The 27,809-nt window shown below is 42.1% G+C and overlaps 1 protein-coding gene across 2 annotated transcripts in view; it reads right to left on the bottom strand.

Moving 5' to 3' along the window:
* Nucleotides 1-27,809, bottom strand: part of LOC128705400 (nephrin) — a 505,892-nt gene that overhangs the window by 155,353 nt on the left and 322,730 nt on the right. For both annotated transcript variants that reach the window (XM_070100632.1, XM_070100633.1), the window contains one exon: nucleotides 3,926-4,070. In XM_070100632.1, the coding sequence (XP_069956733.1) occupies nucleotides 3,926-4,070 (145 nt within the window). The remainder of the gene's footprint in view (nucleotides 1-3,925; nucleotides 4,071-27,809) is intronic.

Raw genomic sequence — 27,809 nt, 5'->3', positions numbered from 1 at the left:
GTGTAAAAACAAAGATGAATAGGAAAAATGTGCAGAAGAAAAAACATATGATGGTATTTTATGCTAACAGTCGAAGTGCAAGAAATAAAATTAATGAACTACGTTTGGTAGCATGTGCTGGGAACTTTGATATCATTGCATTAACTGAAACGTGGTATGATTTAAAGAGTCGGGATATGACTGCTGAGTGTAATATTCAGGGATTTAAGTTATTCAATGTGGATAGATGTAATGGGAAGGGGGGAGGAGTTGCATTGTATGTTCGAGAAAATATTAATTGTTGCATAAAAAAAGGTATAAAAATAGATGGAGCAGTAACAGAGTCTGTTTGGGTAGAGTTCGTGGAGGGTCAAGAAAAACTAATTCTAGGTGTAATATACCGACCTCCAGGCTTGGATCACGATAGAGGGAGACTTCTTTGGGACGAAATTGTTAGGGCTTCTGGACACAGTAACGTAGTCATAGTAGGGGATTTTAACTTTAGCCAAATTGACTGGAATTCTTTGACAGGTAATCTAGAGTCCAGTGACTTCATGGAAACAGTTCAGGACTGTTTTCTGAAACAGAGTGTAACTGAACCTACCAGGGGTAATAATTTGCTAGACCTAGTCTTGTCAAATAAGGAAACACTCGTGAATAATCTGGAGATCACTGAAGAGCTTGGCGCAAGTGATCACAAATCCATCACCTTTAGCATTAATTGGGAATGCAAGAATAATGATAATACAGTAAAAATCCCCGATTTTCGTTCTGCCGATTATAATGGACTTAGGGAACATCTGTCTAATCTTGATTGGGGTTATCTAGCTAATGATTTTATTGACGATAATCATACTTATGAATATGAAGGGATCTGCTTTTATGATTGTTTTCTTAATAATGTACACAGTGCCCAGAGTATATACATTCCCCAGAGAGAAATTAGGTCTAATAATAACGATCCCAAATGGGTTAACAGGAGGCTAAAGCATCTATTAGGGGAGAAAAGGGGAATTTATAGGCGCATCAGAAGAGGAGAGGTTAACCTTACTGACCAATATGTTCAGCTTAAAAGAGAAGTAAAAAAGGCGATTAGAAAGGCTAAACGTGACTATGAAATTAGAGTTGCTAATGAATCAAAGACTAATCCAAAGGGGTTCTTTCAAGTGTATAGGACGAAGGTGAAGGAAAAAGTAGGACCTCTGAAATCTGGGAATGGACAGCTGACGGATAATGAACTGGAAATGTGTTCCTTATTTAATGACTATTTTTTGTCAGTTTTTACACAGGAAGATGTAAATGAGATTCCAGTAATTAACAATTATTTAGTTCCTGATGAATTTAAGTTAACTAATATTACTGTCACGAGGGACATGGTTATTAAACAGATAGACAAACTGAAACAAAATAAGTCCCCGGGACCCGATGAGTTGTTTTCAAGGGTACTTAAGGAATGCAAGATGGAGCTTAGTCAGCCATTAACGAGTGTATTCAATGCGTCCATCCTTACCAGTGTTGTGCCAGAGATGTGGAAGATGGCTAATGTGGTTCCTATATTCAAATCAGGGGATAAGTCCACTCCTTCAAATTACCGTCCAATAAGCCTGACATCTATAGTGGGCAAGTTATTAGAATCAATTATAGCTGACATTATCAGAAGTCACCTTGAAGAGCATAACTTGATAAATGAATCTCAGCATGGATTCACGAGAGGTCGTTCCTGCCTGACAAACTTACTGACGTTCTTCAATAGAACATTTGAGGCAGTTGACAGTGATAAGGAATATGATATTGTTTATTTGGATTTTAGTAAAGCCTTCGACAGAGTACCTCACAAGAGACTCTTAAGAAAAGTGGCAGCTCATGGTATAGGAGGTAAAGTTCTAGCATGGATTGAGGCATGGCTTACCAATAGAAAGCAGAGAGTTACCATTAATGGAGTGAAATCTGAATGGGGATTAGTCACTAGTGGCGTTCCACAAGGATCAGTTTTAGGCCCTCTCTTGTTCATAATTTACATTAATGACCTTGATGAAGGGATTACTAGTGACATGAGTAAGTTTGCTGATGATACAAAGATAGGCCGTATAATTCACTCTGAGGAGGATATCAATGAACTCCAGGACGATTTGAACAAATTAATGTCTTGGTCTGAGAAATGGCAGATGAAGTTTAATGTGGATAAGTGTAAGGTACTTGCCCTTGGTAATGAAAATAACCCTCGAAGCTATAATCTAGGTGAAGTAGAGCTTGGTCATACAGAATGTGAAAAAGACTTGGGAGTCATGGTAAGCAGAAATCTAAAGCCAAGACAGCAGTGCCTCAGTGTGCGCAACAAGGCCAACAGATTACTTGGATTTATCTCAAGAAGTATAAGTAACAGAAGTCCAAAAGTTATTTTACAGCTCTATACATCACTAGTGAGGCCTCATTTAGATTATGCTGCTCAGTTTTGGTCCCCTTACTACAGGATGGACATAGACTCATTAGAGAACATACAGAGAAGAATGACTAAAATGATTTACTGTGTAAGGAACCTCCCGTATGAAGATAGACTTAAAGCCTTAAATCTCCACTCTCTGGAGAGGCGTAGAATGAGGGGAGATATCATTGAAGTGTATAAGTGGATGACGGGCATAAACAAGGGAGACATTAATAAAGTACTGAGGGTGTCGAACCAGGTAAGAACCAGGAATAATGGATTTAAGTTGGATAAATTTAGATTTAGAAAGGACATAGGTAAGTACTGGTTTTCTAACAGAGTTGTAGATGCGTGGAACAGTCTTCCCAGTGGGGTGATAGAGGCTAGGACCTTGGGTAGCTTTAAGAAGAGACTGGACAAATATATGAGTGGGAGGGGCTGGGTTTGATTGGTGTTGGGGGGTGCGGGAGTTGTTTCTTGAGTAGCTTTAGGTAGAGATCGTTTTGATAAGGACCTGCCTCGTATGGGCCAGTAGGCCTTCTGCAGTGTTCCTACATTCTTATGTTCTTATGTTCTTATGTTCTTATGTTCTTATATAAAATATATATATATATATAAAATATATATATATATATATAAAATATATATATATATATAAAATATATATATATATATAAAATATATATATATATATAAAATATATATATATATATAAAATATATATATATATATATATAAAATATATATATATATATAAAATATATATATATATATAAAATATATATATATATATAAAATATATATATATATATATATATATATATATATATATATATATATATATATAATATATATATATATATATATATATATGTTGGTATGACGTTGGTTTACTTACGTATCATCGGCAGCCATAATGAGTCAAGTGAAAATATTCAATTATGTGAATATTTGACAAAGTTCATGTTATGGTTATTATTACTTGTAATAGTTTTATTAATGTTATATTTCTATTTCCATTTGAATCTTTTTCCCCAGGATGCGATCCTGAATATTCCACTAAAATCCTGGTATATATTTACTGCAAGGTTAAAACACACAACGAGTCTGAAGGTTAATACCCATACATTAGATCTAAGAGCCTTTTTTTTTTTTTGGGGGGGGGGGGGCTTAGCTGAAGGTCGCAAGTGAGACTACAACTGTGTGTTAGTTCACAGAAGATTAATCTAAAACAAATGAGTGAATGTTTAGCACGTGATGGAGAAGGTGACCCGTAGCTCAGTGGACAATCCTAGTAGACCAAAGTTTGTTTCCCGGTCAGAACAATATTCTCAGGAGTCTCTCATACTGCACCTGCTGTCTCATGTTCTCCTAGCAGTAAATAGCACCTGGCTGTTAGTGGCCTATTGTCGATAACATCCTGACAATGACAGTCACCATCAGATAAAGATGGGCTATGAAATTATCTGGACAACAAAACTCGGCTTTTTCAAGTTGATAGCTAAATTAAGAATGTAAACTTACACTGGACATCAAGTTTCCAGTGGTCGTGCAGCGGCTGGTGGTTGATGACGGGAGACTCGGCTAAACACTTAAGAAACTTGCCTCTGTCGGTGTCGCTCGGCACTAAGTGGAGTTTACTCAGTGTTACGTTCCCGTTGCTGGCTGTCTGTGTAGCAGAAGTATATGTTAGCACACACACGTTATGATGGGAAGGATTAAAATTTACTGTTAGTTTGAGAATATGTGGAGACAAATATCAGAATAATAAATATAACGAAATATCTATTTACTACAAGTACATTTACAAGGTATACAGACCAGAGCTGACATCAATGGCATACTACTATATACGAAGTCCTTTGTTATGCTGAACATTTCCCGCAAGTTAGGTCAGTGTCCCAGGATGCGACCCACACCAGTTCACTAACACCCAGGTACCCATTTCACTGATGGGTGAACATAGTCAACAGGTGTAAAGAAACACGCCCAATGTTTCTACCCTGGCTGGGAATCGAACCCAGACTCTCGTCGTGTGAAGCGAGAGCTTTAGCCACCAGGCCACAAGAGCCCCTAAAGAACTGGACGTTATCGTAACTGCTCATGATCAAGGAAAAGTGCGGGAAATTAAAGAAGTAAATACGCGGAAACCTTCAATGTTAAGAAAATTTATGACTGACCAAAAAAGAAATCTCATGACAACCATAAGATAAACAACACCATAACTCTCAACAATTATACCCTGGCACTACCTTCCTCTAGGTTCTTTAGTGGGATGAACGGTTTCTTACGTATTTGTTTTCTAACTGCTTGTTCATTTGGTCACTCGTTACCTCGGTCAGTAGCTCATGGTGTAGCTGGGTAGCACAGCCTACCAGGCTGGTGGTACTGGTTCATGGTGGAGCTGGGTAGCACAGCCTACCAGGCTGGTGGTACTGGTTCATGGTGGAGCTGGGTAGCACAGCCTACCAGGCTGGTGGTACTGGTTCATGGTGGAGCTGGGTAGCACAGCCTACCAGGCTGGTGGTACTGGTTCATGGTGGAGCTGGGTAGCACAGCCTACCAAGCTGGTGGTACTGGTTCATGGTGGAGCTGGGTAGCACAGCCTACCAGGCTGGTGGTACTGGTTCATGGTGGAGCTGGGTAGCACAGCCTACCAGGCTGGTGGTACTGGTTCATGGTGGAGCTGGGTAGCACAGCCTACCAGGCTGGTGGTACTGGTTCAGAGTTTGTGCTAACATAAAATCCCTCACTAAGCGAAGTGTGCAAAGGAAATACTCTAGATATCTTTCAGTAGCTGCATAATGCAACATAGGTATCCCAGTATTCAATAAGCCCAGCCTCTTCTACCTCAGTGCACGTTAAATTGTGTTGGCTTCCCAGAAAATTCTAATGCAGCAAAATACCTAATCTAGTAATGACAAAACTCGTAACTTGTAATTACTAGCACTTCCTAATTTAACATCCTATGGTAAACAATACAAGTACTTGGCCATTACGTCGGTTCTTCAAATATTCCTCATTTGATAATCTCGTAAAACAAAGATATCCATATCTATATGATTAAAACTTGTGTCAGGAGACATTGTTCTGTCTCCTGACACTGTCTACAATCACCTCTGGCTGCCGCAACGTTAGATATCAACTCTAAGTATTTATACACTGTTATCCTCAATTCTTGAACGAAAACATATTGAAATCTTTATTTACGTTAACTCAAAATAAATCTTCGTAGCCAGCTTAAGAAAAAAGTGTAAATGGAAATTTATATTCAGGAAACAACCCAAGAACAAAGAAACTCCAAATCATGCTAAACTTCAGCTACGACAAAACTCTCACGCAATAAACGGGAAAGTTCATGAACAAGTGCATGTTCACACATGGGAAACCATTGTCAAATAACATGTGACATGACCACCCTCTCCCTGAGACAGCAGTCACACTACAATAACCTGTGACATGACCCTCCCCCTCCCTGAGACAGCAGTCACACTACAATAACCTGTAACATGACCCTCCCCCTCGCTGAGGCAGCAGTCACACTACAATAACCTGTGACATGACCCTCCCCCTCCCTGAGACAGCAGTCACACTACAATAACCTGTAACATGACCCTCCCCCTCCCTGAGACAGCAGTCACACTACAATAACCTGTAACATGACCCTCCCCCTCCCTGAGACAGCAGTCACACTACAATAACCTGTAACATGACCCTCCCCCTCCCTGAGACAGCAGTCACACTACAATAACCTGTGACATGACCCTCCCCCTCCCTGAGGCAGCAGTCACACTACAATAACCTGTGACATGACCCTCCCCCTCCCTGAGGCAGCAGTCACACTACAATAACCTGTGACATGACTAGTGTCTGCCATGTTTTGTTCTCCCTTTATTTGATAAACATCAGTAATAAATGGCTGGATGTGCAGAGCTCAGCGCATAACTCAATTATATTTTTCATGCTATGTATGAAACAGAGAAGATTGTGGTGTCAGTGGACCTAAAGCCTGAGGTGACGCCCCTAAATTCACCAACTAAATGTTCAAGAGGCAATATAAGGGTAATGCCTCTTTCTAAATGGTGTTGTAGTTTTTCTGATGTGTCTACAGTGTTGCAGAGTATTAGAAGACAAGATACAACTGCTCATGTGATTCCTGAAGCACTGCACCAATAACTGCTTCACTTACATCTGCTCGAATAAAAAATGGTGCATCGAGACCAGGAGTCTGCCATGGGAGAGTATTATTATTATAATAAAAAAGAAGCGCTAAACCACAAGGGCTATACAGTGCTGCAGGGCAGGAAGCAAGCTAGGGTATCAGGTGGTAAAAGGGAGATGGATGAGTAATAAGTTACGGAGAACATCGGGGCAGTGGATGGTGAAAGGGTAGAGGGCAGCAAGAGACCGAGGTAGAAAGAGCTGAGGGGAGTGCGAAAGGTATCAGAGTTTGTGGAGTAAATCAGTCGTTGTTAAGAAGTCAATGAGAGAGTCAGGATTAAAGGAGGGTCCATCAGCAAGAAGGGAAGATAAGAAAGAGTAGTAGAGCGGAGACGATGCTGGAGGTAAATTCTGCGTGCTCGTTGATAGAGAAGGAAGTCTAACAGGATGTTGCTAATCGATACTGGAACTTGACACTGCTCACAGAGATGAACAGGATGCCTCTCCACGAGATACCCATGAGTAAGACGAGTGTGACCAATGTCACCTCCGCACTGATGACAAGACGGCCAGTAACCTATGCTCGGTTTAATAGAATGAAGTTTGTTACCGAGTAAAGTTGACCAACGTTGTTGCAAACGGGTGTGAAGGTAGGTAGCTATTACAGCAAAATAGTCCAGAAATGGAACACCTCTATATGAAATTGGTAGGTCATGTGCTGCTGACTTCGCAGCAGTGTCTGCCTATTCATTGCCCTGTACGTCAACATGACCAGGGACCCAACAAAAAACAATATCTTTATGCTTGGTAGAGATACAGCGTAGCCAAAGTTGGATACGAAGAACTAGGGGGTGGGGTGTATCAAATTTCCGTATAGCCTGTAGAGCACTGAGAGAGTCTGAGACAACCACAAATGATGACACAGGCATAGATGCGATACGAATAAGTGCTGAAAGAATGGTATACAATTCAGCAGTGAAAATGCTAGCCGAAGATAGTAAATGCCCTCGCACAACGCTGTCTGGAAACTGCTGCTGCGAATCTGACTCCGTCAGAAGATTAAGAGCCATCTGTGTATACGGCGATGGCATGAGATAAGATAAGATTTCGTTCGGATTTTTAACCCCGGAGGGTTAGCCACCCAGGATAACCCAAGAAAGTCAGTGCGTCATCGAGGACTGTCTAACTTATTTCCATTGGGGTCCTTAATCTTGTCCCCCAGGATGCGACCCACACCAGTCGACTAACACCCAGGTACCTATTTGCTGCTAGGTGAACAGGACAATAGGTGTAAGGAAACGTGTCGAAATGTTTCCACCCGCCGGGAATCGAACCCGGGCCCTCCGTGTGTGAAGCAGGGGCTCTAGCCACCAGGCCACCGGGCCAATGAGAATGAGAGTGGAAGTGGTAAAGAAAAAGAGAGCGGGAAGCCACCATAGGCAGTTGGGCTTTCGAACAGAGGAGTGAGATAGGACAGACCCGAACAGCTGGAACTTCCCAGGGGGGTAGGGAAAAGTGAGATGCTACATGAACATATAAAGGAGGTAACTGAAGGGAAGACAAGAGCGAATACAGGTAAAGAGCAGGGACGGAGCATACAAGGGCGGGGAACAAATAAAGAATGTCTAATATCAGTGACCATTCTATAAATGGAAGGATTGCGGAGATCGTCAGAGCGCACAGACAAGGATGGAACATTTGCTCCTGCATAGAGGCTCTCAACAGGGGAAGAGCGAAAAGCACCAAGGCATAAACGTAATCCTTGGTGATGAATGGGGCTAAGGCTAGAGAGAGTAGCAGGAGCAGCCACTGAATAGATCTGGTCACTATAAACGAGTTTGATAAAATGAGGGATGAATGTAGGCGAAGGAGAGTTGGACGATCAGCTCCCCTTGAAAGATGAGCAAGGGTTTTAAGGTGGTTCAGCCGGCTGTGACAAGTTGCCTTCAGAGAGGTAATGTGAGGTTTCCAGGATAACCTACGGTCAAAGAGGAGGCCCAGAAACCTGACTATCACGTTTAGGGATACGGGAGCCATAGAGGTACAAAGGATGATCGGAGATGACAGAGCGTCTAGTGAAAGTAATTTGGCGAGTTTTGGTACTGGAAAATTTAAACCCGTGTGTGGTGGCCCAATTGGAAACACGGTCGACCGCATGCTGGAGAGAAACTGTAATGAGGCGACAGTCAGCACCTGCACAGGCAATAGCAAAGTCATCAACATAGAGTGATGACCAAATATTTGATGGAAGACTAGAGGCCAAATCATTTATAGCAAAGAGAAAAAGTGTGCTCAGAACACATCCCTGGGGGACACCTTCAGCTTGGATAAAGTCCGGGGAGAGCACATTATTAACCCAAACACAGAAATGTCTGTCAGTTAAAAAGTTCTTAAGGGAGGATGGTAGATTGCCTTGGAGGACTAAGGAGTGGGCTTGGGCCAAAATATTATGCCTCCAAGTTGTGTCGTATGCCTTCTCAAGGTCAAAAAGTATGGCAATAACCGAGTGGTTATTCGCAAAGGCTTTACGAACATACTTATCCAAGCGTAGTAAGGGGTCTATGGTAGAACGGCCCTTACAAAAACCATATTGACGAGTGGAGAGACTTGTGTGTCTCTCTAAATACCACACTAAATGTCTATTTACCAGGCGTTCCATCACTTTGCAAACTGCACTGGTAAGAGCAATGGGACGATAGTGGGAGGCTTCATGTCCCGTAGTACCCGGTTTGCGGAAAGGGAGAACAATGGCAGATTTCCACAGCTGTGGAAGAACTCCTTGTGACCAAATAAGATTGAAAAGGCGTAATAGGACTGCAAGGGCTGACTGATGTAAATGTTGTAGCATACTAATATGAATGTCGTTGGGCCCAGCAGCCGATGATCGGCAAGCTGAGAGTGTTGCATTCAGTTCTTGAAGTGTAAAAGACACATTATACTGTTCTTCTTTGAGAGAAGAAAAGTCCAAGGGTGCTAACTCTCTGGCAGACTTTGAGGAAAGAAACGAGGGGCATAGATGGAGCCCCCAGGAAATACGGACCAGATGAGTGCCAATTTTAATGACAACGTCAAGAAGGTTTGCTATATCAACACCGGAGACCTGTAGAACAGGAGCCGGGTCAGGAGAGTATTTACTACTCAATTTCCTCACTTTTTTCCAGACTGCACTCATAGAAGAAGCCGAGGTGATGGTGGAAACAATCTCGCCAGCAAGTGCGTTTAGCGTCACGGATGACACTGCGAGTGACCGCACGCTTCTGCTTAAAATCAAGAATCTCTCATCAGTTCTATTGTACCGGTACCTGCCCCACGCAGCACGTTTCAAATGTACTGCACGAGCACAAGCAGTAGACCACCAAGGCACGCACTTCTGAGAATGCCTGCCCGAGGTTTGGGGTATAGAATGAGAAGCTGAGGTTAAAACTGACGTCGAGAAGAGGTGTAGGAGCTCATCAATTGAGTTGTGAGTAAAGGTCCCAATTTGCATGATCAAATTGCCAGTGAGGGCTAAAGAAAGGTGGTGAGTATGAAGGAAAAGTAAGAATGATTGGAAAATGATCGCTGTCATGCAAGTTCAGTTGAACAGACAAGGAAAAGTCTAGTGCAGTGGAGGAAGAGCAGACCGATAGATCGATGCAAGAGAGAGTATGAGTACGAGGATCAAAATGGGTGGGAGTACCCATATTTAAAATGTGGAGGGGGCGAGAGGTGAGAAAAGCCTCCAACTGAATGCCACGTGAGTCACAATGAGACCCCTCCACAGGAAATGGTGGACATTAAAAATCGCCAAGTAACAGAAGTGGTGGTGGTAAGTGTGAGGGAAAAGTTCAATAGATAGGAGTAGCGAGGGAGTATATAGTAACAATAGTTTCATTGCCGGCTACTTGTTCAGGTAGGGTAAGTCAAGCTCCCGCTATTCCTTCCCCTCCCCCCCGAAAGGTGACGTGTGGGGCTCCGGTCCAAACAGTAATCACTAGACTCACAGCTCCCAGCACTACTGTAAGTACATGCCTGCCTTGTATTCTAGTGGATTTATTGGTTGAAAGCTTCACTTTTGACCAATAATAAACTTAGTCCTTTCAGTCTTGCTCTAAGTAGACTGTTGTAATAATCACCACATCTTTTAGGTATTGTACTTATCATGGAGAGTGATTTCTTAAGCAGTGGGTAACCTGTCTATCTTTCCAGCTTGAATGACAGAGGGTCACCTGCCAATCAACGAGTAGAATTGATGGAGATTGACTAACGTCCTGAGACTTCCCCTTTTTGGATTTAATTACCTGTGCACCTGTATGAAATTGCAGGACGTAACCCCTCATCATTGCAGTGGTAAAGAACCTGCTTTCCTGTCATTGGGATAGAATACTCATGGCTATACTGTGAAGAACGAACCGGTGGGTTGTAACCAACACCTGCGACCCCCCCCCATCATCAGCAACTGCTATGATTTCAACAACACGCAGTGTCACCATCACCAGACACCCCTATATATATTAGCGTTGAGTTCAAATGTTATTTTATTCATTTCATTTTTCTTTCAAATAGGATAAACCTTTCATGTTTTATTGTTTTATGTTTGCTTTAATAAATAATAAAGTGTTTCTTTGTGAATTATTTCTTTTTCTGTTCATTAATTTTCCTGAGGAGCCAGCCAGCCTTGGTAATACTGTCTGAAGTTGTTACAAGTGGCGACCTTGCCAGGATCAACTCGACTGAATCAAGATTCAACTCCATCTCGAATCTACCATTGGAACTTCAACGCCGCATACCACAGACGTTTACCACCAGCCATGAGTAATCATTCTCTATGGTAGGACTACAGTACAGGTATTTAAAAGATTTGGTGATTGTTATAGTCTCGATTTATTGTAAGTCAAGTCAGGCAGGATATAATATTTATTTCTGCCACCTTTTTGTTCGAGCTTGAAACACTTTGGAGGATTAGACTCTAGGGACCCGAGATTTTCCAGTGACAATTTGTTTCATTGAGCTCTATTTTATCAAGGGAGCTGTCGTAGGACACTCTTGATTTGTTGGTGAGAAGATTGGATGGTCGAGGGACCCCATTCTACTTACTGTTTGCTCGGAGCCGGCATTGAACCCTTCGTTTTAATTAATAAATCTTGTTTAATTGAAGCAGGGATCGAGCCCTCTGGTTTATTTACAGTTTGAGTGGAGCAGGAATTGAACCCTCTGTTTTCTTTAATACGCATTTCATTTCCCCTGATAGTTTAAGTTATTCTTGCAAGTATGGATGAATACCAGTTTTGGATGAACGCTGGAAGTAAGTTAGGAATAACAGGGAAAAATTTAGAATCTTTCATTAGTGCTAAGATCCAGGAAAGACTTGAAAGAAGAGAGAATTGAGAGAGAAGACAGACAGAAAGGGAAAGAAGAGAAAAAGGAGAGAGAGAGAGAGAGAGAATTGAGAGAGAAATCCAAGAAAGACAGTTAGATAGAGAGAGAAGACAAAAAGGAGCGTGATAGACTTGATCGTGAGGAGAGACCTAGAGTACGTGAAGAACAAGTTAAATTAAGAGAACTTGAGGAAAGAGCAAAGAATAGAGAACGTGAGGAACAAGCTAAAATATGTGAGGAACAAGCTACGATACTTGAGGAACAGGCTAAAATACGGGAACTTGAGGAAAGAGCAAAGGATAGAGAATATGAGTTAATTGAGAGAGAAAAGGATCGCGAGCTCGAAGAAGCTCGCCTTGAATTAGAGAGTAAAAAGTTAACTTTCTCACAACAGCAATTAGATGAAGGAGTAATGGAACAACGTGCAGCTAGTGCACATATTCCAACACCTAATTTACCTCCCTTCACAGAGGGGGAAGACATAACTTCATACATTATCAGGTTTGAAAATACCACTACCATCTGTGAATGGCCTGCTGACACCTGGGCTACCAGGTTAGGAATGTTATTTTCTGGTACAGCTTTGAATATCTATGCAACTTTGTCGCACGATATATGTAATTATAACCTACTGAAGAAGGCAATCCTTAAAGCATATCAAAAAACCACAAATTCTTACAGGAAAGATTTCAGGTATGCCACCTTACAGCCTGGCCAGAACTTTCAGCAGTTACAGGTAACACTCTTTCGTTTGTTCGACTTTTGGATAGAGAGTTCAGGAATTGATCACAGTTATGAATCTCTTCGAGACTTCATGGTTGCTGACCAGTTCCTGACAGCTCTTCCCCACCAGATAAGAACATTCATTAGAGAACGTAACCTGATTAAAGCTGAGGAAGTTGCTGAGGCTTCTGACCTGTATGCTGAGGCTCACAATTCCTATAAAGACCTAAAGGGATCGAACCCTAAGGGCAAGGGTTCATCAGACCTTAAGAAATCAAAGCCTCTAATGGAAAGTAAAGTGACTTCTTTTATTCCTGTTTGTCATTTGTGTGGTGTTAAGGGACATAAACGTCCAGATTGTCCTTCTAAGAAGGTCCAAAAAGTTGGAAGATGTTTTAAAGACTGTAATGACCAAGCACCCTTCTGTTCAGGAACAGTTAATGGACTTAATGTATCTACAATTTTACGAGACACTGGATGCACATGTATAGTCATTTCTGATAAGCTGTTCCCTAATCTTAAAGAAACTCATTCCTCTGCTATACTTTCAGACTACTTCGGCCATACAGACACTTTTCCTACCATCCGTTGTTACATTAGGTCTAAATGGTTCACAGGTTGGTCTGAAGCCGTACTAGCTCCCATCACTTCTTGCTCCGTACTAATAGGTAATGTAAAAGGTGCCATTCTTCCTTCTGAGGTTGACCTTTCATCACCAAAGATGGACATAGGTGTTTCAGATCCTCTTTCTGTAGAGTCAGAGAAGCCTCTCGAAAGTCCAGATGAGAATGTCTCAGAATATTCATGTGGGATTAAAAACCAGTGATGCTACTCTCGAAAGCGAGGTAGTAGGATCACCGGTTCACTTGCTGGATGAAAGTGAAGATATCACCTCCGATACCATAAATGTCTTGACTAGGGTTCAGACCAAAGCCCAGGCTTCTCCTACTATCCATCCTTTGATTTTCCCTGACTAAGCCTTTAGATATATCGAAGGACTCCTTTGTCAATTTACAACGTAATTGCCCTTCTCTTCAGAATTGCCATAATGCCGCTAAACAAAATCAAGTTATCCAAAGGAAAAACTTTTCATATAAATTTGAATATATAAAAGGTATCTTGTAAAAGTCCGTATTCAAATTAAATTCAGATGAGATTGAACAATTAAGATGGAATAGTCTAAGTCAATGCAGAGAGACTGTTCTTAAAATGGCTCATGACCTGCCAGTGGCCGGACATTTCTCGCATCGTAAAACGTTAAATAAAATTAGGGAAACCTATTTTTGGTCAAAAATGTCCTCAGATGTCACTACCTATTGTAGATCGTGTAAAGTTTGCCAACTGTCATCCTCCCGAGGTACCAGGCGAGTACCTGTCAAAATGCCAGTCTTTACGGTACCTTCTGAAAAAGTAGCTATTGACATCGTTGGTCCTTTATCTCCACTTTCATCTGGGGGACAGATATATATATTAGTTGATTATGCTTCGAACTTCCCTGAAGCCGTTCCCTTAAAAACCATAACTACTACAGAGTTGGCTGAAGCCCTTTTGTCCATCTTCTCCAGAGTGGGCATCCCTAGAGAAATTTTGTCTGACCGTGGGACAATTCACATCTGACTTAATGCAACATCTATACCAACTTCTGGGAGTGAAGCCTCTCTTCACCACACCCTATCATCCCAGCTGTAATGGGAGGATTGAGCGCCAGCATTCGATTCTAAAGTCAATTTTAAGGAAACTTTGCTCCCTTAAACCTAAGGAGTGGCATCGTTACCTACCCTGTGCTTTATTTGCCATGAGTGAAGTTCCCAGTGACTCTTTGGGGTTTTCACCTTTTGAACTTCTCTATGGTAGACAGGCCAGAGGTCCATTGTCCATCCTTCATGACTTATGGACTAATGAGGAGGTAAATGCTGAGGTTCAGTCTTCTTACCAGTTTCTCCTTGACCTTAGATCCAAACTTGAGGAGACCTCTGACATAGTTTCGAAAAACTTAAGTTTGTCAATGGACCAGTACAAAACGTATTTTGATTCCAAAAGTCAGAGAAGTTTTAAAGTAGGGGATGAAGTTCTTGTACTTTTGCCGATCAAGTCAAATAAATTATTAGTAGCATGGAAAGGTCCATATAAAGTATTAAAAATCTGTGGGAAAGTTGACTACCTCATAGAAGTCAAGGGGAAACCCAAGCTTTATCATATCAACATCCTTAAGAAATATTACCGAAGAAATTCGGTTAACTGCCTTAATAACTTTGACTTAGTTTTTCCACACGAACTGGATAAGACAACTGAAGAATGTAAGGTGTGTGTAATTGACACCTCTAACTTAGACTATGATGAAGAACTACATGACTTGGTGACTCTTGACCACTCGGGCGCAACCAACATTAATATTAATGAATCTTTGGATGACCATAAGAGACATGAACTACTTCAATGTGAGTAACTTTTCAGACGCCTTTACTGATCTTCCAGGTGTTACCTCCACGGTAGTCCATAAGACTGACTTAGTGACGGACAATCCTATCAAACGAAAATTATACCCAGTTCACCTTAGGGATGCATTTGACAGAGGTAGACAAATTATTAAAACTAAAGATCATTGAACCTTCAGTATCTCCATATTGTTCACCAGTAGTCATGGTTAAGAAGGAGGATAATTCATATAGACTTGCTATTGACTTAATGCTATAACTCGGTGGGATGCTGAGCCTATGCCCTTAATAGATAGCGATTACACAAATTTTATGACTCTTCCTTCTTTTCGGAGATTGATATTGAGCAGGCATATCATCAAGTAATGTTAGATCCTTCTTCTAAGCAGTACACCGCTTTTCCTACACACCAAGGACTGATGCAATACAGAACTATGCCCTTCGGTTTGGTAACTACCTGTGCTACCTACGTTAGTCTTGGGTAATAGGCCAAATGTTTCAGTTTATTTTGATAACATTTACGTAATGGCATCCACGTGGGGCAAACATATCCAAACATTAACATCAGTTTTGCGTAGGTTACGCTCACACGGCCTCACTGCCAAGCCGAAGAAATGCTTCCTTGGGTATAAGAAGATTAGATATCTTAGCCTAATACTTTCTGATAACTCTCTGCAGCCTCTCCCCAGTAAGATCAAAGCTTTATTAGAATTTAAATTCCCCAAAACCAAGAAGCTAATGCGAAGCTTTCTTTGTTCTGTAAATTTTTATGCACGGTTTATCCCAAACCTTACTGATCTTACAGGCATCTTATCCGACTTCCTTAAAAAGTCCGTGAAGGAACCTCTTGAACTTTCCGATGTAGCTCGGGAAAAGTTTAAAGAGATTAAAAGTATCTTTTCGAAAGACCCTATACTTAAGATTCCAGATATTAATAAAACATTTTGTTTAAGAACTGATGCCTCCAATACTGGCTTAGGTGCGGTGTTACAATACCATGAAGGTACTCCCTTCCCTGTATGCTTCCTAAGCCAGAAACTCCTTCCTGCAGAAACGAGATACTCCACCATAGAAAAGGAATGTTTGGCCCTTGTGTGGGGTATCTCCAAACTTAAATTTTATTTGCTGGGAAAAGAATTCATTTTAGAAACGGACCACAAACCTTTGATATACCTAGAAACTTAAGGGAACAAACAGTCGCCTCTTGAGGTGGACATTGGCACTCCAGGCTTTTAAGTTCCATATTGTGTATATCAATGGTTCATCCAATTATTTCTCTGACTGGTTAAGTCGTGACAGTAAATAGAAGATTTCTTGCCTTACGCGACTTCCATATGTTAGAACTTTTTCCTCGCCTATTCTTCTTATACTCCTTGACTGTAAGTCTTGGTATGGGGGAGTGTGAGGGAAAAGTTCAATAGATAGGAGTAGCGAGGGAGTATATAGTAACAATAGTTTCATTGCCCGCTACTTGTCAAGGTAGGGTAAGTCAAGCTCCTGCTATCCCTTCCCTTCTTCCCCCCCCCCCGAAAGGTAACGTGTGGGGCTCCGGTCCAAACAGTAATCACTAGACTCACTGCTCCCAGCACTACTGTAAGTACATGCCTACCTTGTATTCTAGTGGATTTATTGGTTGAAAGCTTCACTTTTAACCAATAATAAACTTAGTCCTTTCAGTCTTGCTCTAAGTTGACTGTTGTAATAATCACCACATCTTTTAGGTATTGTACTTATCATGGAGAGTGATTTCTTAAGCAGTGGGTAACCTGTCTATCTTTCCAGCTTGAATGACAGAGAGGGTCACCTGCCAATCAATGAGTAGAATTGATGGAGATGGACTAACATCCTGAGACTTCCCCTTTTTGGATTTAATTACCTGTGCACCTGTATGAAATTGCAGGACGTAATCCCTCATCATTGCAGCGGTAAAGAACCTGCTTTCCTGTCATCAGGATAGAATAGTCACAGCTATACTGTGAAGAACGAACCGGCGGGTTGTAACCAACACCTGCGACCCCCCCCCCCATCATCAGCAACTGCTATGATTTCAACAACACGCAGAGTTCAAATGTTATTTTATTCATTTCATTTTTCATTTTTCTTTCAAATAGGATATACCTTTCATGTTTTATTGTTTTATGTTTGCTTTAATAAATAATAAAAAGTGTTTATCTTTGTGAATTATTATTTCTTTTTCTATTCATTAATTTTCCTGAGGAGGAGCCAGGCTTGGTAATACTGTCTGAAGTTGTTACAGGGCTGAGTAAGCCTTCACATTAAGGATGAAACAAGAAAGGCAAAATCTGGGATAGATAATGCCCGAGAAGGAGAGAGATATAAAGAACATTGTAAACCACTTATTCAAGTGGATACGCACTGCAGTGTAATGCAGCGAGGCATGAACAAAGAGTGGACAGTACAGAATGTCATTGTGTAGAAGGGCACTTTCGTTGAAGGTTCCATCAGAAAAAGGATCCGAAGAATACAATAAATTATAGCCCGAGATGGGTTGTAAAAGAGCAGAATGTAATTTTTGTTCTTCTAAGCAAACGCCAACAGGGAAAAACCGGGAAAGCGGCATCTGAAGCTTACCTCGATTACCCGAGGCCATGGATATTCCACTGTAAATAGGCCATGAATGGCAATGAGGAAAATACTAGGGATCCGCAGGTAAGGGCACCTATGGGCTAGAGGGGGTTAGAAAAGTCTGTGCAGTGGCATCGGAAGATGTTTAAGCAATGAAGAAATGGAGCATTGTGAAGAAAGCTGTGGAGATGGAGGGGAGGGAGAAGGAACAGGAGGTGGATCAGTGTCCATTGAAAGTTTAGCCTTTGCAATATATTCTGAAATGGCTTCAAGTGTTTCTGAATTCAAAGACGTATGCGAGACAATATAGGAGGCAGAAGGAGGGTGAGTAAAGATTGGGACAGTAATGGACTGTACCAAAGTAAGGGGGGGATGAAAGAGTGTAGAGGACTGGAGAAGTAGTGTGGGAGGGGACAGAAGAGGCAGAAACCTGGGAGGTGGCAGAAGAGGGAGAAACTTGGGAGGGGACAGGGGTGGAAGGCACCGTATGAGGAGGGTGAACCTCCGCACTTTTAATAGAGCCAGTGAGAGGGGAAGAACTAGGCACAGAGACTGGAAAGGTAAAATGTGAAGGTGGAAGAAGAGAAGGAGGGGGCAAAGAAGATTTGAGCAATGGGGACTTTTTGGACTTATGAGAAGTAAAGGGGCGATTGGTAGAAGGTGTTGTACAAGGTCTTGTTGATACTGGGGCTTGAGGAAGGACACGAAGATGTGAGAACAGACTGAGGTGTTGTAGTAGGGATGTCTGAGCACAGGGCAGCAAAAGAATTAAATACAGGAGTGGCTATGGGAGGGGTAATCACAGGGGAGGCTGCAGAAGATGGGACCCCAGAAGTAGGGGGATGTATGCAAACATGGGAATAAGAGCACGGGGCAGTCTCCCTTGGAGGTGGAGATGAGAAACTGCCATAGCATAAGGGAGATCATCTGCCTCTGAGACAACGGATCATTTAAGTAGACCTGGCAACGGCGAGAGTACAAAGGGTGAGCCTCATGACAATTAAGGCAAGAGGGTGGTTGACTGCAAGATGTATTAGTCTGGTCATCAGCACCACAGACTGGGTATTCGGCTACAAATCTGCAATATTTTGCTGGGTGACCAAATCGCCAGCAATTTCTACACTGTTGCGGTGTAGGGATCACCTTTCGAACTTGCAACCGATGTCCAGCTACATAAACAGAGGATGGGAATTCATGGCTGTCGAAAGTTAATCGAGCCACATTGCAAGGGTATCGTTTCTGCCCGAGGGCAGGAAGGACGTAAGTGTCTACTTTGAGGACTGGGAGATCCTGGAGTTCCAGCTGCTCAGCAATGTCATTGACACATGTCTGGAAATTCTGTTGGACTATGGTATGGGGCAGAATGACAGTACCACTACAAGAATTGAGGGAATAATGTTTATCAATAGTGATAGGAATAGTATCGATATGTGAAAGATAAGAACGATCATGAGCTTGGGTAGCATTCTGGACAGTGATGAGGCATGTACATCTCTTGAGAGCATGAAAGAAAATATCTCTACCAACATGGCGTAGGAGTCATGGTCGGAAAGATAGGCAATAGAAGAAGTCAGTCAAAGTATTTAGTCCATTGTGCAGTCTGAAACCGAGCGTGGAGAAGGAGTGCATGACGTGTCGGTCTTTTCCGAGTAGAATGGGAATGTAATGAAGTAACATCATCAGGAGATTGTTGTTGGTGTTTAGAAGTGGGACCAGAGCTGGTCTGATGAGGGACAGGCTGGCGCGAAAATTGCCGCACTGTAGAGAGAGGCCAGAAGGATAGTCAAAGGAGGGTGGAGATCAGACAAATCGGAAGAGTCAGTCGAGACCCAGGTACCTGAAGCTGGTGATGAAGCAGCACCAGCAAGAGGTACAGGGGCATCAGGAGTGTCCAAAGGGTGATCAAAAAACGAGGCAGGGTCAGAACGGGGTGCAGTACCAGTAAGGGGCCCGGGGGTAGCAGGTTCATGGACTAGGGCTTCCATGGTTAGGTTACTTTTCTTGTTTTTTAAGAAAAATAAAAAAAAATTAAAAAAGGGAGGAATAGTTCCTAGGAAGAAAGAAAGGGCCGGAGATCACCCTCCGCGCCCAAGAGGACCTCAACACCGCAAGTAGTGCAGATGTGGCATGGACCCCATGCCATACCTTACCCTTCATGCCAGTAAACCAGCAATCCAGGATAGCAACCTCACATCTGCCGAGCTACCTCGGTGGACAAAAGAGAGGGAGGCCGGATATCCGCCACAAAGCATACCTCCTTTGGCCACCACCCCTGGAATCTGAAAGGCGGCTTCCAGAGGTACACCTGTCGCCCAAAAGACACCCAAAGCCAAACCCCGGGAGACCGGAGAGGGAACGGGATATCCCCAGGCGATCCAGATTCCATGGCAAACTACACCACCGCCAAGAACCTCAACGGAATGGGATTGACCCTGGCACCCTTCCCCCTACCTAGGAACTAGCAAGCCTGTGGGAAGAATCCCAAAGGCCAAAAAGAGGAAGGGAATAAGGAAGGGACGGGAGGGGGGGGTGGAGGAGGAGGAAAGGAAAAAGGGAGGATGGGATAGGGAAGGGGGTGGATTGGGGGGTAATTAGGTTCGGTCTGAGGAAGGAGATCAACAGGTCTAATTTCTCAGACCAAGAGCCTCTTCACCACGCCAAGGAGCCCCTCTTGAAGAGGACTAGATTCGACAAATTGTGACTTATGCCATGTAGTGGTGGTGTGAGTCTTGTGCTCAGGAAACCACAGCAGTGGTGAAAATATGAAGCCAATCACATGAATCATTCTCCAGTTACTGTATGGGTTCCATCATATCTCAACTTCTGGCTGCCTTACAACATCAAACACTTTGCCTGCACACAAACTTACTAAGCTCTATCCTGAACCTAAAGTGAATCATTATTCAAATACTGAAGTCCTTCAATAGACGTAAACTGAAATTCATTTTACATGATTTAACGGGAATAAAAATTTCGCACTACTTATTTCACATAAAATAGTCAGATTTTCCACTTCAAGTTCACTCTCCGCCATCATCCTTTTTTTTTTTTTGGCAACTTTTGAGAACGCCTGAAGTCTCACCATTAAAAATGTTAAGAGTTATCTGAGCCATTCCAGGATGCCTGGAATGGCTTCAACAACTCTCGTCACTGGTCATCAGGACACACCAGCCACAACTGGTGAAAAATTCAAGCCGACTTGCTTAGGCATTCTTGAGAAATTAGAAAAACAACACCGTCTAAGGATATCGTTTATAGATACAAAACGCCTTAATCTATCGAGATTGCATTTTACACCCTGGTCAACTATTTCTAGTCTTAAAGCAGCTGAACTGTGCAGGTGCTCTATGTTCCATTTTATAAAACCATTTCCGAGATTAATTTCCACAGGATGGTTATACAGAGCTGAGACTTAACCGTATCAATTACCGCCGACACACTGACTAATGTTGTCATAGGTTATAGATTCATATATGTGAGCATGTATATGATGGTGGCAGAGGTGGTACTGGAAGTGGTGGTGGTAATGGAAGTAGTGGTGGTACTGAAGGTGGTGAGGGTGGTACTGGAGGTGATGGTACTGGAGGTGATGGTACTGGAGGTGATGGTACTGGAGGTGATGGTACTGGAGGTGATGGTACTGGAGGTGATGGTACAGGAGGTGATGGTACAGGAGGTGATGGTACTGGTGATGGTAGTGGTACCGGAGGTGGTAGTAGCACTGGTACCGGAGGTGGTGGTGGTAGCACTGGTACTGGAGGTGGTGGTGGTAGCACTGGTACCGGAGGTGGTGGTGGTAGCACTGGTACCGGAGGTGGTGGTGGTAGTACTGGTACCGGAGGTGGTGGTGGTAGTACTGGTACCAGAGGTGGTGGTGGTAGTACTGGTACCAGAGGTGGTGGTACTGGTGGTGGTGGTGCTGGAGGTGGTACTGGAGGTGGTGGTACTGGAGGTGGTACTGGTGGTACTGGAGGTGATGGTACTGGAGGTGATGGTACTGGTGGTGATGGTACTGGTGGTGATGGTACTGGTGATGGTACTGGTGGTGATGGTACTGGAGGTGATGGTACTGGTGGTGATGGTAGTGGTACCGGAGGTGGTAGTAGCACTGGTACCGGTGGTGGTGGTGGTAGCACTGGTACCGGAGGTGGTGGTGGTAGCACTGGTACTGGAGGTGGTGGTGGTAGCACTGGTACCGGAGGTGGTGGTGGTAGTACTGGTACCTGAGGTGGTGGTGGTAGTACTGGTACCAGAGGTGGTGGTACTGGTGGTGGTGGTGCTGGAGGTGGTGGTGCTGGAGGTGGTACTGGAGGTGGTGGTACTGGAGGTGGTACTGGAGGTGGTGGTGGTACTGGAGGTGGTACTGGTGGTACTGGAGGTGGTGGTGGTACTGGAGGTGGTGGTGGTACAGGGATGAATATATACACACACATACATACACGTACACGAGTACTGATTACATATGGATATGCTCATTTCTATACAACTTCATACTCACCACATATACTTCATACACCCCCACGTATACTTCATACACCCCCACGTATACTTCACACACACGCACTGTTGCAACCCCTGAATGGGTTGCAATGATATATATATATATATATATATATATATATATATATATATATATATATATATATATATTATTATCCCTTTTCATATAATTTTATATTGCTTGTATTTGCGATAATAGCTAAATCGTAAATGTATTGCTTTATATTGTTATTTGACTTAGCTTCCTTTTGTTAGGTAGGATGTAACATATTATGTACTCAGTTCAAGTCTTGATTGTCTAACTGCTGTAATTATCGCTTGTGGCTCGTTAGACTGCCGGCTTCTGTTTCTGAGCTGCTGCTGTCCACGGAGCTATCACGTGATCGAGGGGGGGTGTCCTCACCTCGCCTGAAGTATTCAGTCTGGTCTAGACTCCCTTGGTGGTTGGACAGAGTGTCTGTCTCATTATTCTTGTTAGTTCTGGAGACTCTGTCCACAGAACATTGTATAGACTTAGTGATTTTCGACGTTGTACTGAGGTTGTGTGTTGCATGGACACTCTAAACAACTCAGGTCCTGAGCTGTAGCTTCTGACCTAACTTGTACTGGTATCTGTGTATTATCACAGTCGGGGATTTTCTTATGCTGAACTTAGATTCAGTAGTATGGGAGTTTTGTGACTTGTGGAGGATCTGCAGATGGTCCCTACTTGTCGTTATATTATCTCCTTGTTCCTGATTCTGTGTCGCAGCTGCTTGTTACATTGCTAATGGGCTTAGCATTCTTTATATTGTTCAAGCAGACTGTTCTGATTGCCAGTTGGTCAAGAAGTTAGTTTATTTGAGGACTTTGTCAGTCACTTGTTTAAGTCTAGTCGAGTCGTGAGACATAGCGAACTACTTAGAGCACTTACACACATACACACTTAGATATTACAAATATGTACAAGTTATTAAATGTTAATGTACCAGACGGTACTTAAGAATTATAAATGCAATATGTGCTTTCAGCACAATAATACTGTACTCGAGAGAAGTGATTATTATTATTTTGATTATTAATTTAATTTACTTTGATAATATACCTCTAGACGATACTCAATTTATTAAATTTTATTTTCTCTAGTTAGTAACCTACCTGTTGTAATCCTAAAGCACTACTGAATCATACTGAATTCTAATGGATAATTGGACAAGGATACTGACTACTTGTTACGAAAACCCAGTAACGGGCTGGATGCTAGAAGGGCAGTCCTTTCTAGTATTCACTGGAGATCTCTAAGCTTTTACAATCGCATTTTTTGCAACAAATGGGGGCCTGTCCGGGAGGCTCTTGATCCAAGGTGTTGGAGAAATTGTCCAGTTTGACATACTAGTAACTCTATGATCAAACACTGAGTACTTTCCTAATCTGATGACTTTGAGTTTAGTCTTGTACAACATACTAGGTGGATGTATGTACCCGAGTCTCTTGATCCAAGGAGATGGAAATACTGTTTATGAGTTCTAACTAAGATATCCAACACTAAAATTCCTATTAGGATTATAGTTTCCCATAATCACTCTCTCTTAGTACATTTATTTTCGTGATGTATGCCAAAGTGGAACAGTTAATTGATATTCTGACTTTGTCTGAGTTAAGTACATTAAAACTTCAGACGTGTTGGCGAGTAGCCAAATATCTCTGTGTGACGTATAACAGTAATTTCACCGCAGAAACTGTCAGAGCATTAATTAAAGATATATTGTTTCCTGCTCATACAGAGATGTCTGATTATGATTCAGAAAGCCTAGTGTCACAATTAGGAAGTATGACTATTTGATGACTTAGAAGAAAGAACAACCAAGGCAGAAGTGAGCCTAGTGTCTGAGCCTAGTGTAGCTCAGTTCTCGCTCACGCCTTCCCTCCTAACTGTTAGCTTGACGCAGCCACATACTAGTACAGTGTATGCTACACCTGTATCTACTTATCCTAGACCAGATCTAGACTCTCTAGAGATGCCTGAACGAGGTGCCCGACCTAAGGACAGTCCAGAAAGACATGTTAATTTCCCTACTCCTCCATTACCTACTGGTCCTATCTCTCAGGAACAGTTTGAGAGGTTTGAACGCCTCATTATGTTGCAGACTGCACAAATAGAGGTACAAAGGAAATTGAATGAAGAAGATTTCCAGAGAGAAAATGTTCGTCTTGGAAGACAACAGACTGATAGATCACAGGACACATTTAATGTGCAGAAAGCTGCATCCATGGTTCCTAAGTTTTTTGAGAGTGACTTAGACACCTATTTGATGTGTGAGAACCAGGCACGTGCTATGAACTGGCCATGTAAGCACTGGGCTACCTTGTTGCACACAGCTTTGACAGGAAGAGCTCAAACTTGTACTGCTGCTTTACCATTTGCCAAGTACATTAGTTATGACGCTGTCAAACTATTCTAGAGACGTATAACTTGTTATCTGTAAGTTATCAAAACGCATTTTGTATGTTACAACGACGACAAGATGAAACTTGTGTAGAGTTTGCTCGTGAGAAAAAAGTTGCATTTGAGAGGTGGTGTAGGTCTGCCAAGTGTAACAACTACGACAGCCTTGTTCAGTTGTTTCTACATGAAGAGTTTAACAACTGTATGTCTGCTGACATACAAGAATATCTGATCGATCATACTACCTCGGATATTCAGGAAACTGCAGCATTAGCAGACAATTACACTATTTCTCAAAAGCTTGTACGTACTAAAACACAAAGAAACAAGGTAACTAAAGATTGTCCTAGAAGTTGGCAACCTAAATCAGCTGCTCATTGCCGGCCTGATGTACCTGCTACTGTGACTTCTCGTACCTTTACCAGGAAAACTCAAAATCCTGAATCTGTCTCTGTGGCTAGACAGAAGTCTGATATCGAGAAGTTAAATGTACCTATTGTAACAGAAAAGGACATGCTAGAGAGTATTGCTGTAAGTTGGAAAGATACAAGAAGCAGTAGTGCGGCTGGCGCCCCCACTCAAGTCGTATTTTCTTCCGAGCAACAAAGGCACCAAAATCTTAGTAATACCTCTGATCCTACTGTTTTAGATAATATTACTCAGAACAGATGACTAGCGTCAGAAAATGTATCTGACGAAAAGATTCGTTCAACGATGAGTCCTTATTTTTCGAGAGGTAAAGTAGGATTTGACGAATCACATCTGAGATAATTACTTTCAGAGACACTGGCAGTTATCTCACGTTATTAAGAGAAGATGTACTGCCCATAACTGATGATACCTATTGCAAGATAGATGTATTGTTAGAAGCCTATGGTGGGGCTGTTATAAAAGTACCTCTGCACAAAGTTTATATTGAAACAAGCTATTATACTGGTTATATTTCAGTGGGTATATCCAGTGGTGTATTTCCCATCAGGTCAGTGGACTTGTTGATAGGGAACGATATCCTTCATGCTGGTATATGTAAAGAACCACTTGTGATTGATAATAACACTGATGATAATTATGCCATTGAAGCTTGTAGAGAGAAACCTATTTCATTTCCTCTCAGCGCAATTACTAGAGCTATGTCAAAGATACAACAACCATCCTTGTCTCCTGTTGAGTTAGTGGATGACAATGATTTGGGCTTGAATATGTTGTTTAGTGACGCTCTGCCCCCAGCATCATTAACACTGACTCCCCCCGGTCATCAACCTAGTCAGGACACAACTGACGTTAAATTTCTAACTCATGATGATTTAATCAAGGATCAGTTTGTTGATCAGTCACTGGAAAAACTGAGAGATATAGCAGTTACTGAGAGTGAAGCAAAGGATCTCGATAATTGTTACTATTATAGTAACGGTGTACTGATGGAGAAAAATACATGCAAGTTGTCAGCTGATAGTGTTTCCACCACAGTCAAGCATCTCGTAGTGTTACCAGTTACATTTCGTGAACAAGCCATTGATTTTGCTCACAATAGTCCCATAGGAGGACATTTGGGTGTCAAGAAGACACTCGGTAAACTGGCAAAACCTTTTACTTGGCCAAAGATGAAGGAAACAGTAGCTGATCATGTGCGACGTTGCCATGTGTGTCAAGTAACGGGCAAGCCAGCACACACACCTACATCTCTCACTGTGTTCATTAGTAGCAAAGTTCAGTTCATCTGGACTAGACATTGTTCAGACTCGTTCAAAAGGTTGAAGCATCTGCTTTCCTCTGCTCCAGTGTTGAGTCTTAATTTCAATCTTCCCTTCTTTTTACATATAGATGCGAGTGGTTATGCAGTGGGTGCTGTGCTGCTCCAACAGTCAACATCCACTGACATTCTCCATCCTATATGTTACTATTCATCTAAACTTAAACGACACCAGAAAAATTATGCCACTATTGAGAAAGAGGCTCTAACTCTTATGGTGTCCTTGGGACATTTTGAAGTGTATTTGGGCACTTCCCCATTTAAAATTAACGTTTTCTCGGACCACAATCCACTCACTTATATTAACACTATGAAGAGTAAAAATGCTAGGATCATGAGGTGGGCTCTCAGAATCCAACCTTATTCTATTAGTATAAAACACAAAGTGGTCATTGTAATGTAATTGCTGACGCTCTGTCACGTCCTTAATTATCAGTTACATTAAATTAACGCAATTTTATGCCCAAATTCCTTTTGTTACTTGCTATGTCAAATTCAGTAGAGTAACTTAATCCCTCCAGCCCATATTAACTATATATACTCATGTCTAATTATTATATTTATATATTCACAGTAGTGATGTGTATGAGAAGGAGACATAAGCTGAGTGTTGAGTGGGTAGTGTGGTGTGGGCGATGTTACTGCGTGACGGAACACGGTCCTGCCGCAGACCCCCCCCCCCTCACTACACACCTTAAGCTGTTTAATACTCAGATGTCCATACTGCATAGCATTCCACAACCACTACTTAAGAGTGGAATGCTGTCTCCTGTCTATAGCACAAGACTATTATGCTGTCTACACTACTATGATCGAGCCTCAACGTGCCCTCCTTGTCTACGCTATCCTGTCTCTACACTGATGTACATAACCACGAGAATGCAGAGATACGATACTGTGTACTGCCCTAGTACTAGGGGCATATCTAATAATGTGAAAGACATTAATACAACTCCTAGTGCGACCGTTTGTCGTGTTCGGGGGGTGTTGCAACCCCTGAATGGGTTGCAATGATTAATATATATATATCATTGCAATTCATTCAGGGGTTGCAACACGCACACACCCATGTATACTTCACAAACACCCCCCCCCACACACGTATACATCATACACACCCATGTATACATCATACACACCCATGTATACTTTATTTTGCTGCAATATAATTTTATGACCACCCTGCACTATTCCTTTTGCATGCATTAAGGTAGAGGAGGCAAGGTTTGTGGTGCACGGGGATGCCTTCCTCGGATCATACACTGACCAAAATGCATCCAGCTGTTTATATACAATTGAATTATGAATAAAATATTGATTATGATGTTTTATGATCCATAAATATACATTTACGAGGTAAGTAAGACTTGTTAATGTTTTAAGATTTGTAATATTCTAAGCTAATCCTATGGAAATTTTCATAACTATAGATATACACTGAGCAATGTGCATCTTACAGTGTATATACAC

The sequence above is a fragment of the Cherax quadricarinatus genome, chromosome 73 (genome assembly GCF_038502225.1).
Source record: "Cherax quadricarinatus isolate ZL_2023a chromosome 73, ASM3850222v1, whole genome shotgun sequence".
Taxonomy (NCBI): Eukaryota; Metazoa; Arthropoda; class Malacostraca; order Decapoda; family Parastacidae; genus Cherax; species Cherax quadricarinatus.
Note: the sequence above shows the minus strand (reverse complement) of the source record. Positions and strands in the feature narration are given on the sequence as shown.